Source organism: Stegodyphus dumicola, chromosome 4 (assembly GCF_044657685.1).
Source record: "Stegodyphus dumicola isolate Sdum_Otavi_A_Nest chromosome 4, ASM4465768v1".
In the NCBI taxonomy this organism is placed as follows: domain Eukaryota; kingdom Metazoa; phylum Arthropoda; class Arachnida; order Araneae; family Eresidae; genus Stegodyphus; species Stegodyphus dumicola.
In genome coordinates this window covers 57,132,715-57,150,704 of record NC_140771.1, presented here as the reverse complement: position 1 = coordinate 57,150,704, position 17,990 = coordinate 57,132,715, and the positions used below count along the sequence as shown (strand labels likewise).

Below are 17,990 nucleotides of genomic sequence, written 5' to 3'. Positions count from 1 at the left end.
TCAGCTTTTATTTATATTCTTATAACATTATTTATTTTTTAAAAATATTTAGCTGATACTCTTCATATTGATAAAAAAATGAACAAGGGAAAATTCTTGTTTTCACATGAGATGCAAAGCAGAAAGTGCTTTGCTATCCATACATGAAAACATGCCAAATATTTTGATAATTTGCTCATAAAAAATGAACAAGGGAAAAAATTGTTGTTTTCAGATCAGCTGCAATAGCAGAAAGTGTTTTACTATCCATACGTGAAAACATGCAAAATATATTGATAATTTGCTCATAGTTAAAATTAAAGTTAAATATGCAAAGTCAGATACAAAGTTAAATATGCATAAAACAACATTGCCATTCATGGAGAAACAAAAAATAGAAGTTACAATCATTAGTATTATTTTGCTTATGTAGTTTTTCCAACTTAAATTAAGGAAGAGTAATACAACACATAAATGGTTAAAAGTATTTAATTTTCAACAACAGGAATTTATTATAACTTACTTTAAGCACAAAAAATACTTTGCAATCAATTCTACAACTATAAATTTTCTCTTAGCATTGTCAAAATCGATCCGTAAATAGCATTCAAATGTTGAAAAAACACTTTTTTTTTTTCCACAGAAATTATCATTAACCAAGTATTTTGAATTATTTTTTGCACTTTTCAAAATACTGCTCAGCCTATAACACTGTAACAAAACCTTATTTTCATGTGATTGGGGAAAAAAAAAAAAAAAAAAGCAGCTGCATTTAAATACAGTATTTTTACTCTAATTATGTATTTTCATATATAAAATAACTGTATTAATATACAGATTTTAACAGAAAGTATTATTAAGTGAAAGGTTTACTGTTTCATATTCTTTTAGTACAATGGATAACACCCCCCAAAAAAAAAAAACTTTTACCACTGTAACAAAAAAAAAAATCAATTGGTCAAACAATCAATTCAGATATAAATATATCAATTCAATAGCTAAAATATACATATCTTGATGCTTAAATATATGTAATGCATCATTTAAATATTATTGGATATTAAAGTTTTACCCTCTTATTTGGCAATCGCCAAATACAGTCAAAAGTCGTTAATCCGGACTCGTCGGGACTTCGGCGATTCCGGATTATAGATCATCAGTTTAAATCTCGTAAGATGGCATGCAGAAATTCTAAAATTAAAAATATGAAACCATAATTTATGAAATAAAGAACAATTATGATCTAAAGGGTATCAAAATTTACAAAAAAAAAAAAAAAAAAAAAAAAAAAAAAAAAAAAAAGCTTAATATTTATTTGTTTACTTTATTAAACATTTCTTTCAATGTAAGTTGTTTAAGTTGCTTCGTTTTATGTGATAATACTTTCTCTTTAATTCTATAAACAGACATAATTTCTTGTTCAGTTACGAAGTTCCGCTGTTCAAGTCCTGTAATTGCTGTGCCGAGAATACCGACTAACTTGTCAATCAAAATTTTTTCATTTTCACTAACCTCTCTGTCACCTTCTTCATGTCTTTATCCATTTTTTGCAGCAATTCCACTTTTTCTTTGATGGACATCGAAACATAGTTTCGTTTTGTAGATCGTTTGGATTTTGATAAATATGGCCAGCATCGAAAATTGTATTTGACATAATCGAAAGTTCAAGTTTACTTTTATAGTATTGCTCTTACAGTCTGCAAAAAATAATAAGCCGGATCCAATTCGAAAATTAAGGAACAACGTAATCATCAACATTAACTGAAATAGATAATTAGATAATTTTAGCTTCTACCGTTCGTTATACATAAAACGCGCACGCAAAAACATATTCTGCACTTGCGCACACTCATATGCGCAGTCGTAAAAGGTCTTACGCGAACGCGTAAACGCCTATGCGCATGTGTCAACGCGGCGCATGCGCAGAAAGTTTTTAGCTTTGAGGTCCGTATTATAGATCATTCCGAATTATGGGTGTCCGAATTAATGACTTTTGACTGTACTTTTAATTTCAGATATTCTTTCAGTTCTCATAAGAATCTGAGGAAATGATACAAAAAGATCAAATATTAAATTATAGATATAAGGGGGAAATAAGTAAATGTTAAAGTCACTTTAAAAAAAATGCAACAAATTTGTCAACAGCAGATGATTTTTCTGTAGTTGAGTTATCAATAAAAGATGTCAGAAATATTATTTAGTAGTTGTAGAATGCAAATGTTTATAAAACTTATGAATTAAATGTATCAAATGGATATCTGATTAAAAATCAAAATAAAGACCTAAATAGTGCTCAGAAATGCACATATATGTATAATGTACTAGTATGGGATATATAGCTATGGCAATTTGCAAATGAATGCAACTGACAAAAGTCTCACTTTAGGATAAAAACATTTGGCAGCTTTTCACACTTAACAAGAAAATATTTTATGTTTTTATTGCTAAAGGGAAAAAAAAACACATTTTCCCTATTTTCTTGTGGAATACAAATAATATTCCCTCTTGCTTAAAAAAAAAAAAAAAAAAAAAAAAAAATATGGCACAGAACTGACAATATTTTGGCATTTTATGGCAACTACATATTTCAAGTGATAAAAAAATCATAAGGGTGATCATAATCATGCTATTAAACTATTCTTTCACAAATTTAAAGCAACAATTAAAAAAATTATATTTTCTACCAGGCATTTAATTACAGTCAATTCACTTAATCTTATTTCAATTTAAATCATTTTGATTTCATATCTGCATGTAAACTAACAGCTTTGAAATGCAGAATAAACTGATAATGTGTATTTTCAAATGCAAATTCACTTTATCCTACTTATTATTATTAGAATAAAATAATCCTATAAATATTAATGCAAAACTTTCAAAACTCACTTTTCTATATTAAATAATCTTTTAATGCATTTATTACTATTATGAAACTAAATATTTTACTTTTTTATATTTCTTATATTTAAAAAATTCTAGCTTTATAAAAAGCAAAATAAATTTTTTAAAAATATATAGTTATAAAATTAAAATCTCTTTACATATATAAAAAGTAAATATAGTTTCTGCAATGACTGACAACACAATTAAAAATATCTATGGCACAAAACCATGATATAGCAAAAAATTATGAATCTGCACAATAAAACATATTATTAATGATGTAAAAATATATTATTGAAATTACAGTAACAAACCTATCAAAATGGTAAACTAACATTAAGTACATACTTAATGCAAGAAATATTAAATTTTGTTTGTCTCCATCACATATCAGTAATATGTGCTGATTAAATACTCAGCATAAGAATATCAGCAAATAAATTATGAAATTTTCTCATATCCAAAACCTGTTACTTGAGATTGATTATTATATTATAGTTTTAACATTATTTGCAGTATTTCGTTTCTTTTATTATTTTTTTAGACCTGCTATATTCGTAAATTCACTAGTCTGTTTAAAAAAGATTTCTTCAATTTTGATGAATGTTCATCCAGTTTTTCAGGAAACTGCAGGTAATACACCTCCGGATGATTTTCTTTAAACTAAAATGAAAATTAGAATTACTGAACTGATTATGGATTAAAGCATTCTTTGAATGTTTAAAATATTTATAAATTGATAAATTAAAAAAAAAAAACTATATAAAATCTGTACACTGTGTCCACAAAAATCCTTACCCGGGCTGAATTTTCACAACTGTTTGTCGGAGACATATACTTCCAATTACAAAAATGTTTCGACACTTTTGCTGCCAAAGCTAATAGGATGCATCCATTCACACATGCCAAGATCCTATCTATCTTTTTATGCTTTTAAATTCTTTTCTGCTGCTTTATTGTTTAAATATGGCTATAACAGATTACTTATAGCACAATGAGCATACTCGTGGGAAATAAATTCACACAAATTTACTTGTAGTTAACATATAAAATAATATTTTTTTTCCCCATGCCATTTATGAGATTCAGAAGATAAACAGTACTCATTCTGTGCATTATGCAAGATTATTTCATCAGCAACATATATTTACCATTAATTTTACACAAGTCATTGAATAAGAATTTGAACAGTCCATTTAATATATTTCTGAAGTTAATAAATAAACAAAACAAAAACCAAAGAAAAAGAGAGAGAGATTTTGCATTAGTCAACATTTAGTTACTGCATTTGCATTTTGAGTATTAAGCTAGGGCAATACTCACACTTGATGATTTAGGTACGGCAATCAGTAATGAGTTATCTCAAATTGGCAAATACACTAAGTTGGCCAATTATGAGTATTCATATAGATGGCAGCGAATATGCAAATGATGCAAATATATTCATGTTTTGGCATTTTTAAATTTTAGAATATCAGTTAGTAAAAAATTACAAAATCTAGAATTTTATAACAGAGGTTCTCAACTAGAAAAGAAATTTTTTCTGGAAAGGGGAATTTCATAGTCTCAGGAGAGGAATGCAGTCAGCCTTTTATTTAGCTGTTCAGTACTTAATTATAGTTTATAAACATCAAAAGCTGATTCTTGTTGCTTGACTTCTAAATTAATACTTGTTCAGCAAGTTATTATATCTATATCAAAAGCTACTTTTATCCAAGTTTTGGTATTTATCAACATTTTCTATATTTTTTGTTGTTTCGTTCATAAAACACATTAAAAATAATCTAGATCTAAATAAATGTCCATGTGTGTTTTTCGAGTTTTGGAAAAAAGGGTGAAATGGTCTTCTAACAATGGTAAAAGGGATGCATGGGGCAAAATACATTGAGAACCACTCTATTCCAGTCCCTATACTTATATCTAAAAAAATTTTATACTCCTTATAAAATATAAAATAAAAATGTTTAGCTTCTGTACAACAATAATTAACTAATAATTTGATAATTAAATTGGTGATCATGTAGAGGGACTATACACAAAATGAAAAGTTAAATGTTTGAATTTATATATAACTAAAAATAAAATATTGTTTAGAAAAGGTTTTTTATGTTAATAGATTAAGTGACGACCAATTCTATGCAAATTATTTTGAAAAGTATTGATCAATATAATTTTTTTTTAAAAAATGGAAATCTTACTAACAAAATCTCATAGAATTCATATTCTAGAAAATATTGGCAGGATTCAGCAATGGCACATGGTGATCTGGTAATATTATTTCCGTTAATTAAAAAGGGAAACTACTTGTAATTTTAATTTTTTATGATTACCAGATTACAGTTCTAAAGTAATAAACCCAATTACTTACTCATGTAACATTGACAACATATAACTTTGATAATACTCATGTAACACTGATAACATACTTTTAGACTTTGAAAACTTACAAATTACTAGCATTAAAATTGTTTTGGCATACAAAATATAACAAAATTATAAATAAAGACACTAATAAATTCAAAAGAATATCATTGAATAACATTTAAGAGGTAAAATCAGCCTTGAATTATTCTAATATCCTTACTAATATTACAAATGAGAATGCGAGTTTGTGTCTTTGTTATGCTTTCCTGCCTTAATTACTTAACCAATCATCATGAAATTTTCAAGAAATATTTTTGATATATTAGAAAAGGTTATAGGCTATAAAATGTCTTCATACGACTTAGCCGAGATATTAATTATAAACTACTTTTCCCCTACATTTTTCACTTATTTTGTTGGGTTTTTCCCTATTAAAGGGATTTGGCTACGTGCCAATTTAATTTTTTTAAAATATCTATGGAATGGCAGTTGATTGAATTTCGAGACCCATATCCCCTGATTCCAAAAATTCGTCGGAACCCATCGATACCATTCTCATCTTCATACAACTTTAATCAGCTGAGATATTAATTAAAAACTCTGAAAACTCTAATTTGAATGAGACTTAATAGCGGCATTAGGGATTTTTTCTTAGGTCTTCCCATGTGAGTCCAAAAAATTGGTAATAAAAATTATAACTTTTGATCTAATTATCCAAATTTCTCGAAATTTAGAAACTTCTGTCACACTCTGAATGATAGGAACAATGGTGGTGTAACTGTTTTTGTTGCTTAATTATTTCCAGCTTAATCACAGATGAAACAATACTCCGCTTGCTAATGTTAACTCTTGTTGACAGGCTGTGATTCGAAAGCAACGGAGGGGGGGGGGGTTAGCTGCTATCCGGTCAACCACTGGGTTGGCAAAAAGGTTGAAGTTCACGGATTTACACATGGAAAATCATTTAAAAATTAATAACTTGACTTCTAATTAACTTCTCGAAACTATTATCAACATTTCGACTTTTGTGATATATTTAATGTTTTGTTTCATATTTTTTTAAAGATCTATTCATTCGTGTTAAATATTTCTGTTATTGTTGCTTGAAAAATTGCATTTACATTTTATATTTTTTACATTTTACTGTGTTCTATCGTTTTATCATTTTAAGGCGCTCAAACGTTCTTTATTTTTAAAAATAACCCTTTGGTACAAAATTAAAAATATCTGCAGCCTATAGGTATTGAAGAAGAGTATTTTATGCGGGAATTTTGTTGAAATTTTACGCGGTGTGTATTTTTAAAATTCACATGGAGTTGAAACTTATTTAAGGACATAAGTTTCAACTCCATGTGAGAGAAGCCACAGGTAAAGCTAGTATATTTAATAACTGACCCTTTAATGCAAACTGAAAAGGACATCAAATTAAATATCGGAGTCATTTTTTTATTGTATGGGAGTCAATTTTTTTTTAATATTTTTCTTTATTTATATATATATATATATAACATATACAAAATTTTTTTAAATATAAATATAGGGATTGGAAGAATGCATTAAAAAAATGAGATTTCATAATTTTTACAAAATTTATTTCATTGCACTTAAAAATGTCAAAACATAAGTATTTGCATTGTTTAAAATATTTTTGGGTACTTAAGTAGTAATGCAACCACCTTGGCACGATATGGTTAGCATTATTCTTCTCTCGTAATTTTTGGGGGTAATTTCATAATTTTTTTGTAGTGTTCTTCCCAACTACACAGCAATAAGTTTTCATTCGACAAAACATCAGAGAACAACATAAACATCACAAAAACTGCAGCAATGACAACTTGTTATCACAACCAGAGTTGTCAGATTTTCAGAATATGCCAAGTTCTGGCAGCCATGTGCATAATCATGCTCATTATAATTCTTCAATCAAGCAATATCACCATTTTCAAATGCCCTCTCTTTGTATTTCAAGTTCCAATGGTTTCTAAAAATACATATGATAATTTTACCTTAATTTAAATGTGTGCTTGGGAAATTTACTAGCAATGGAAGAAACTGCAATAAAATTTCAACAGGAATACAGAATTCTACAGTGAAATCTCTAAAGATAACAAGAAGATGTGGTTGGTTGATAGCCAGTGTTGTCAAAGTTAGTGTGGTCTCTGCAGTTCTTGTATGATTTTTTAACTGAAAACAGATTGCTGTGCAATTGGGAAAAAATGTAGAAAATTTGGTGAAGAATGTTAAGTGTGTTATTTATTTATTTTTTTAATGTTTCATGTAATCTTTATTTAATAATTAAAATTTGTATTTTACATTGTTAAAATATGTTTAACCCATGTGGTGACCAGGTGTGAAAGAATAGTCCCAATGTAGCTCATGCATGTCATAAAAGGCGATAAAATGGGCACCCACTGTCCAGGGGTATAGCTGGGCACCCCTGCATCCAGCGGGTTTATAAATTTGGAGGTCTGGTCCTCCAAGTTGAGAGTTGGGCATGATGTTAACTACCTCACCTTGCAAAAAAAGCTTTTGTTATGAAATCAAAGGAAGAATTTTCTGGACTGTCAATAAAAAGGCAACTTGTAAAGGATTTTAAGGATTTGAGATTGAGTACATGGAATTTACGCTCGCTTTACAGAAGCAAGGGTCTATCCTTTTTAATGGAAATCATGGACAGTTTGATTTGATAGCCCTTCAAGAAATGAGATTGATTGGACAGGGAATCCAATATAGCAGAAACCACACTATATTTTACAGTTGCGATCCTAAGAAACACATGTTTGGAACAGGCTTCATTGTTCACAAGAGGATTAGACATCTTATCACTGATTTTGAGGGCAAATCGCCTAGGCTGTGCAAGATCAGATTGAGAGGCAAATTCTTCAACTACAGCATAATAAATATACATGCTCCAACATATCATAAAGATGAGGAAGAGAAAGGTACTTTTTACGAAAAAATCCATGCATTGCATTGTATTCTTCCAGTCCCAAACATGATAAAAAAAATAGTGTTGGGTGATGCAAATGCCAAGATTGGGAAAGAAAACACGTTCAGACCCACCACTGGTGGGCACAGCCTACATTGCGACTCAAAAATTAATGGACAGAGGTTCATATTTTTTGCTGCAGAACATGATATGATGGTGGGCAGTGCTTGTTTTCCACACAAACGTATACACAAAATGACATGAAGATCTCCATATTGTGACAACTTTCAAATTGATCGTGTCTTAATCAATCTTAGACATGCATCAGATATACTGGATGTCAGATCATATCATGGAGCAAATTTTGATTCAGACCACTACTTAGTAATGAAAAAAATTAGAGCAAGAATTTCTAATGCCCGTAAAAATCAAGGGGTGAAATTAGAAGGTGAAATTAGAAGAATATAACTGTTAGCTGTCGAAAGATACATACATTAAATAAAGATACTAGAATGAATTGGAAACGAAACATAAAATTGGACAAAATGGAAAGTATTAATGAGAAATAGAATTCACTAAAATTGGCTATTATGGCCTCGAATGCAGAGTTGCTACCAAACTTAAAAATAAGGCATATAAGCACAAGATACAAAGAAAACATACTAGAATAGCCGTTGATGAATACATATTTGCCAGAAAAAAGGAAAAAAAGATCCACCATATTCAGAAGACGAATTTTCATGAAAATCTCTTAAAGGATGTTGAACATCTTAGGGGAGTAGGAGAAAGCAGAGCTTTCTTTCATGAAATTAATTATGAACAAAGAAGTTTCAATTTAAAAAGTTGTGGGACCTAGCTGTGTATAGCTTATAAAGGAATTAATTCAACATATTTGGGAAAGTGAGACACTCCCAACGGAATGGAAATTTAGTACCATTACATGATACACAAAAAAGGTGATGTGCTAGACTGTAGTAATTATAGAGGAATCAGTCTTCTTTGCACATCCTATAAAATTCTGTCTACTAATTAGTTTTTTGGGGGGACAGACTTTTGCTGTTTGATGATAACTTGATAGGCAACTATCAGTCTGGATTTAGGAAAGGAAGATCTACAACTGAGCAAATTTTCAATTCAAAACAGATTCTTGAAAAAAGTAGAGAATTTGGAATCGAGATGCACAATCTTTTCATCGATTTTAGAACACCATATGACAGAGAACTTCTCATAAAAGCTATGCATAAATTGAAAATTCTAGAAAAACTTATTGCACTTGTAGCCTTGACTCTCAGAGAAACCATAATTCAAGTACACATATAGGGTGATTATATAGAACAGCTTGAGGTAAAAAATGAAGTGCCATAGGAATGCATTTACATGCATCCTGTTTAATATAGCACTCAAAAACACTATTAATGACTCAAAGATCAATATTATAGGAAATATATTTACTCAGTTCAAATACTGGCTTTTGCTGATGACATTAGAATTCTTGCCCGCACTGTACCTGCTCTCGAACAGCCATTTATAGCATTGGAATAAAGTGCTAAAAGAATTAATTTATTTGTAAACGAAAATAAAATTAAATATTTACCTTGCTTAAAGTCTGACTCACTTAGAAATAGGCAATTATAAATTTGAAAAGTTAACAGTTTTACTTATTTTGGAACAGAGATAAATAATAAAAATGTGTTGGCCCCAGAAATACATAAAAGAATCATTGCTGGAAATAAATTGTTTTATGTCCTGAAGAGTTATTTAAATTCCAGCTTTCTTAAATTAAGAACTAAATTGCTTCTTTAGAAAAGTTTTATAAGATTTGCTTTCACTTATGCATCAGAGACTTGGGCATTGACTTTATGTATGAGCTCTGGGAATTTTTCAGCAGAAGATCTTAAGTTGCATTTTTGGTGGAATCCAAGTGAATGGATCATGGAAAAGAAGATCTAATTTAGAACTCTATAAAGTTTACAAATAACCTGATATTGTAAAATTCGTCAAATTACAGAGACTTAAATGAGCTGCCATCTGGATAGAATAAATGAAGAATTGCCGCAAGAAAATCTTTCTGGCAAAGCCCAAGGGAAATATACCTCAGGACAGACCCCTGCTAAGACAGATTGATTGTGTTTAAAAAGATCTTAATATTTTAAAGGTTAAAAACTCGAAAACAGTTGCCAAAAGTAGAGATGCCTGGAGAAGACTTATGGAGATGGCCAGGGCCCACCCAGAGCTGTCGAGCTATTGAAGAAGAAGAAGAAAATACGTTTTCTTTTCATATGCTGACAATGACTGCAAACTATATAAATATTAATAGTCTGTGAATCTTTTCTGAAAATCACCAACTTGCACCTAATAAGTAGCTTTTATCTTTTCACCAGTAAAAAATGACAAATTATGCCAAGGTGGTTAATAAGTACCTGTTACGTAGCTGTGGTAGCCTCAGGCTGAGGTGAGTTACGGCTTGCAGTTGTTCAATGCTTTGATGTTTTAGTGGACACCTGCTTGCGGCAATATCTATGGGTTGAATCATAAATGCTGTGAGAGGCCGCTTGGCCTCGCGGTTAAGACTTCAATCCTTTTCATACGAGTGGAATCCTCTACCACTACAGCAAAAGAGCTCTTGTGTACTAGATTCAAGAATTCTGATTCTTTCAAATTTGACAACGTTCAGTGGTTCTGAGGACACCATACGCCCTCCTCTAGCATATCTATGCTAATGAGAAGTGATGACTTGTTGCCATGTTTTGTGCCCTGAGTTGATGTGATTAATCATTGCATTTCTGGGCACTTGTTAGGCATGGCCAGTTGGACCCATTGTAGAACGAGGAGCTAAGGGAACAAGTGCAAAGTTCATCAATTTTTCTCTAGATGGGTGGGGGAAGGAGGTGTGTATTTTTGTCACATGTGAAAGGGGGACCACTGTGGTAACTGTGGGGCTGTCATTATTTATTACTTGCAGTTGTTTGATGCTTTGGTTTTTAGCGGAGGCTTGCTTGTGGTGGCATGTATGGGTTGAATCAGAAGCATGGCATGACAGGCCGCTTGGCCTCGAGGATTGAGTCCATTTCATGTAAGTAAAATCCTCCAACTCTAGGGCAAAAGAGTTCTTGTGCTTTAAATTAAAGAATTCTGACTCATTCATATTTTCAAGCATTGAGTGGCTCTGCAGACGCCATACACCCATTTTTGTAACTAGAAGTATATGTTTACAATCAAGACTGCTAGTAAGTAATTTTGTAGGCACAATATATGCAATATATGAGAATACTTATTAAGATGCATATACAATGAACACACAAATATTCTTTCAGTGAAGTCAGTCAGCCTAATTTTGTATTTTCATTCATCACTCTTTCTCAAAAAGTTTTAACTTCATAAGGTAAATCAACTAGCTTATTATTTTCAAAATTGCAATTTAATAGTTAATGAATTTATAGCTTTAATTAAGAGAATGGTCAGAATTTCTTTACCCTTCAATAGAACTTCTGCTTCTTAGAAGTAAAGGCATTGGCAAACACTTTAAGAATGTCTTCCTTCCTGCTTTTTTTCAATATGCATATATGTATTTAAACCATCAACTTAGAAATAAATATAATTGACTGCAATAGTGTGTAAAACAAAGTATCTTTAGCTCTATTCTGAACACTAATTTGTGATATATTACCCACTGTGCAGATAAGAAAAAAATAAGCAGCTCAGCAAACTGCATAAAAATTGACCAGTTTTTCACATAGCTTGTTGCACAATGAGTTTCATTTAAATTTTTCAACGTTTTTCATGACATCAACAATAATCATAAATAAATTTTCTCTTATATATGGTGTTAATGCGGTATAAACAGTTTCAACTAAATGTACAAGATTGTACAAACATACATGCAGTCTATTATACAACCGCATATTACTGCTGATTATTGGGTGATTGTGGATGTTAAACCAACCATCTAGCATCATACATAATGTTTGATTAATTAAAATACTACTACATTTTTCTGTTTGTTCTTCATATATATTATTTATGGATTTGGTTTATGTATTTATGGCATAGCACTCGACAACTATCTGCCTAAAGGGAAGGGATGATTTCGTGGAGGACTTTATAAGGGAAACTGGCTCTTAAGCCCCGTTCACATGCAATGCTCTTTCGTACAGCCACCTTTTACATTAGGGAGAAACAGGGATATGAAGCAGTTTCGCCTTCAGGACCGGTTCAGATGCACATCGTCTTTAGCCCCTTAACCCATAAGCCACTGCGAGCAATGAATGATGTCACAAACGCGAATCAGATTTGGCGGATTTCTAACGTTTACTTGCATCTTTTTTGACATTGTTTACTATTGCTAGAGAACGCCATCGGAGTTTAACTCTTTAATTAATTAAAATACACCTAAATTAATTTAAAATGCAATTTATATACGAGACCAAATGATTAAAAAAAAGAAAACAAACCACATATGCAGAGCGGTTTTAAATAAAATGTTTTCTGGCTGCTAAAATTTCAAACTTTGCTTTTTGAAAAAAGGAATAAAATGACAAATTAATAGTATTAATATTAATTCTAAATGTTTTAATATTGATTATAAACGTATTAGAGAATATATTATAATTAATTCATCTGTTAAAATTGTTTTGAATGTGTTTTATGAAGATTTTAAATAAAAGCTTGTAATTTACGTTTATATTAATCAATTGAATAGCACTGGGTTTTATTTTATATCTATGTAATGAAATTCAGTAATAAAATTTTTAAGCAATTTGAAATGATTTAATGACCATATAGACAGCTTATATTCTTTAAAATGCATTTTTTCGATAAATTCTTTTATTTAAAGTCGTAAACCTTATATGGCCTAAATTATTTAATATTTTTACCGCTTAATTAAAATTATATACTTTATAGAAATAATAATGGATTTTGCAAAATACTGAAAAAAAAAAAATTATTTGAAGTGGAAATGTAATTGAGATTATATTTGTTTCAAAGTTTTTGCATTATTGTTTTAAAAATGCGTTTTTATTTTTTCTCAGAAACTAATTTATTAATTTCAAAATTTATCCTTAAATTATTAAGAACTTTCTAATAAATAGAATAAGAAAACTGGGGGAAAATCATTGAAAATTGTGAGAGAAGAATGACATTTTAATTGTCTTTCAATTTGGAAGAATTTAACTTTTCTTCCAAAATTTCTCCGCTTAAAATTATTTTGTCTTACAAAACCATTTAATAACATTCATAAAACTAGATGAAAGTTCTTAAACAAAAAAAAATCATTCAAAAGGTATCAAGTCCTCTAGTAGAGTTGAAGCCGATATGCGCGACTTTAGTTTTATTTGAACGGTATTTTTGGAATACCAGCATCATATAGCATTGTACGTACTTGTTTACAAGTTTCCGCATTTCGTACGGTTCTATGTAATTTTTTTGGATGATATCGCGTCCTCAGATATCTACCAACACGATTGTTTCGCTGATAGTCCAGTGAGCAGTCATTAAATGAAATGCGCAATCACGCAGTACAGTATGGAAAATCTCCCCATTTGCCCTGCTTCAGAGAAGAAGGAATGCTCTACCTCCATTTCGGAGAAGCAGTTAATGCTTGTCGCCGTGTGAATGGGACAAGTTGGAAAAACAAGTTTTCGCTACCGGTTGAATCTGCTCCTGTGAACAAGGCTATATACATGTTATACGTGGGAAAAACAACAGAAACACTCAATATGCTCACTCAATAACTCATTTAATAATTTGCCATTTAAAATTACTTTTAAATGGGGTTTATATCCAGAATGCAATATGTCCATTAATTTTATGAAATAAGGATGAAATGATGAACTATGAAATGATGCATCCGTAGAAAAAAAAATTGCGACAATCTATTTTAGATTTTTTAGAAGATGATGTATTTACAATATATTTACTTAGACAGATATGGGAAGTGACATACTCTCTTCAATTGTACTAACATGGTTTATCTAAAATAATTTAAACAATTCCCTTACTTAAAAAAGTATTTATATTCAGTAATTAAAATGTCTTTAAAAGCATTACAGATTATCATCTTAATCTTTAATTTTAAGACTTTTCACATCATTTAAAAAATGGAAGAATATTTGATTTTAATTAATGATTTATTTATAAAAAATCCAGTGATTTAAATCATCAATTTTAACCATTTGATTAAAATGACATCATGTTTGAATGACTAATATCTTTTTTGACAGGGAATACTAAAGTCTCCCATATAAAGGAAAACACACTATTCAAGAACTTAGAACAGTAAATTTAAATCACTGATTTTAATAATCTGGTTAAAATCATTAGTACCCTACTAAATATACTTAAATATATATTATTTTTATGTCAGAATGCTGCATTAAATTGCTTTAAAATAGTTATTTATGGAATATTTTCTTGTACACACACACACACATACAAAAAAAAGAAGAAGAAGAATTAAATCAAATTTTAAAATTCATAAATATACTGACTTGTCTAAGTTTCTTTTTCCTTTCTTTAGCACTAATATTTTTGTCATTCATGATACTTGTTAGAAGGTCTTTAAGAGCTTCAGTAGAGAGAGTTACTTTTTGTTCTTCATACTGCTGTTTTGAAACCAGTTCACAATATGTTAGAAAACAGGTATCATCCATAGAACATTTAATCTGCAATAAAGGCACATATAGGAGCAATGAGAATGAAAGAGTGCAACCCCGAAACAATAACCAAAGTAATAATAATGCAGAGCATGCACCAGAATAAAGCACCATGCACCATGTGAATAATTTAATATCAGCTAAGCAACAAAATGATTCCTTTGTGACAGATGCAGCTTAAGAAAAGATGACATTCAAAATACTCTATATTCATAAACTGCAATTAAATATTCAATTTATATCATTAGAAGTTAATAAATTCATATGCACTAAAACTGTGTTCAAAATACTGTCAAAATCCATTCATAATGAAATTGTAAATACAATGGAAACATTGATTATACTGATTATATTTCCTAAGATACTTAAATTATGAAATGAATTTTAATTTAATTACAAACTAAAATTAAGTGTTTTAAAAAATTGATATTTTTGTTGCTTTGTTTCATGAATTCACACTTTTGGCCTTAATATCAGTTATGATTTGCTTGATATCTAGTGCTTTACTAAATACCAGCAAGTAATATTTCTAAGATGATAAAATATGAACTTTTATTTCAAACATTATTCATCTCTTATTAGTGCTCTCATGCAGTTTTTTGACTCTTTGCATAGAAAGTATTTTTTATTATTTAATATATATTAAAAGAGCATATCTTAGAATTTCCAGTACAGTCTCATGCGCTGGAGATAAAAATGCTTTTCCCCCCCATGCAGTGTTGCCATTGCTAACTTTGAAATCGTTGAATTTGTTAATAAAAAATTCATTAAAGTGTTACAAAATATGAAATCAATAATAAAACAAATTCCAAATTAGGGTTTCCAGACACCCATATTTGATGGAGGATTATGTTATTCAAAATTTGATGGCAAAATTAGGTACCATTGTTTGATCACAATACAAGAAACATACCTACATTTCTGCAGATTCTTCATTATTTAATTTCTTTAAATATAACACAGGGTGATAATACTGGGTGGCAACGAGTTGAAAAGCGAAACCGACAATTAAAGTTTTCAACGCAAAATGCCAAAATGAAGTTAATAGCCCTTCTGGACTATGTTCTTCACAACTAAAACACATAAAATCTTATTCAACAGCAATATCAATAAATACTCAAAAATAGCAAAACAGCACACCTTTAGAATTTCAAATACACAGTCTCACACACTGGAGATTACAATTTTTTTTCGATGGTTTAATTCTTTGTTTGGATAATATAGTTCAACCAAAATAACACATTGAGGTTGAGGGTCCATTTCATCTCCATTCCAAGTAAATCCAAATGATAAATAACTTTCATTATATTTTCTAGAAACAACTTTTCTTTTCTTTTCAGTATTCTTAGTGCTAGTTGATTGTCCTGGATCCATCACCTCTGAATCATCACTTTTCCACTTAGTCAATCCTAGCCATTTTTCCATTTTGAAAATCCAGATTTGTATTATTAAATTTTCACAAATATTTAAATGCATAATATATTACGAGTTCTTCAAAAACAGACAACGATATTCTCAAATTACGTAGAAAAGTAAGAAACACAAAGCAACAAAAAGACAAAATAACTACTGTTAGAGACAGCAAATTGATGCAAAAAATGATTCTCATTGAAAATGGAGCACTATGAGCCCGGAAATGGTGAAATAAAGTGCTGACATGTTAATAAATCAATAAACTCTAAGAGAAATAATGAGATACTATTATCTTTTTTTACAGAAACTTCTTTTTATTTCCTATTAAATACAAGAGCCATTTCTATCACTCCTTTTAGAAACATCATTTATGACAAATTTTGTTATGTCTATGGCTAAGAGAATATTTGTGAGACGTACAACATGGAAGAACCATGAAAACTGCCATGCAGACAGATTGTTCGCCTTTTGCTATAGTCTATAAGTGGCTATTGGCCTTGAAAAAAAAGCTCAGATCGCAAAAATTTACGATTGTTAGAGAAAAACTGAATCAGGATTTTGGGGTTTAAATTTTTGAATTCAATAGTTGAAAATACTTTGCTTCTTTGTGTACCACTGGTCGAGAACCTCTGCTTTAGATGATCTATCAAGAAGCATTAATTCTGGACACAAAATAGCTGTTAGCAAGATAACAGCGAAGATATACAAAGGTAAACATAACGTTTTTAATATTCATTATTAAAAAGCCAGCAACAGATATAAAGATTACCCGCTGTATAATTATTAATTTTATAAATATTAAATACATGTATTAATTTAAAGCTAATGGTAACTTTCAAGGAAATGTAATTTGTGGCATATTTTCATCAAACTAAATATCTTTGTTTTTATAAATTATTTTGAAAATTTAATATACAGTTACAGTCTTTATGATAGACTCTATTACAACAAGATATCACTGTTATGAAATTTCAAGGGCTGAAAGTTTGGTTATATGGCTCATTATACTTATATATAAACATAATATATGTATTCAGAAATACAGCTATATATAAAAGAATGGAAAGTGTTAAAGTTTTCATGTATGGCATGTCATTATTCTCATTCAGTATGGTTGGATTATAAATTCAGTATACCAAAACATATTTTATAATAATTATACTTTTAGCAAAACATGGTGAATTTGTATATTCATCTTTAATTTTCAACTGTCAGGTGACTTTGATATTAATAATTACAGCAACATATATTTAAATATGTTTTTCCCTTTCCTAGATATAATCATTATTCATCATCAGTAATTGCAAACATGTAATAGAAAAGTTTAAATTCCCTCTTCCAATTATAATTAGTTAACTTTTTCTTCAACAATATTTCTAATAACAGCTGACTGAAAGAATAGAGTTCTCATATTCATAGTTACAGCTGGCATTTGATAAACAAAAAAAGAATTATGGTGTATCACTGCTACAAAAGAGACACTTTTATAATAATATAATACAGTTAATCAAAATCGCAATAACAACCTTGTATTTAATGTACATATATTAAAACACTCAATCGATTTTGAGGGCAGCTAAAGGTCCCTCCTGATCAGGAGAACAAAATTACTAGAAAGGGGGAAAAAGAAGAAAAATAAAGCATCAGCAAAGGAGTCTCAGAAACATGTGGTCGTTATCAGCACTGCATGTGGTCATAACCAGATTTTGAATCAGAGTTACACTGCCCGCCTACTTTTACTGAGCCAGGTTATCTGATCAAACATATAA

At 29.8% G+C, this 17,990-nt stretch overlaps 1 protein-coding gene across 2 annotated transcripts in view; it reads right to left on the bottom strand.

Moving 5' to 3' along the window:
• Positions 1 to 450: 450 nt before the first annotated feature.
• Positions 451 to 17,990, bottom strand: part of LOC118194863 (DEP domain-containing protein 1A-like) — a 103,422-nt gene continuing 85,882 nt past the window's right edge. The window contains exons 11-12 of one of the 2 annotated variants that reach the window (XM_035366075.2): positions 14,644 to 14,817; positions 451 to 3,525 (exon numbers count right to left, since the gene is read on the bottom strand). In XM_035366075.2, the coding sequence (XP_035221966.1) occupies positions 3,412 to 3,525; positions 14,644 to 14,817 (288 nt within the window). In that variant the 3' untranslated portion in view covers positions 451 to 3,411. The remainder of the gene's footprint in view (positions 3,526 to 14,643; positions 14,818 to 17,990) is intronic. The other variant, XM_085814933.1, reaches the window with a different exon arrangement.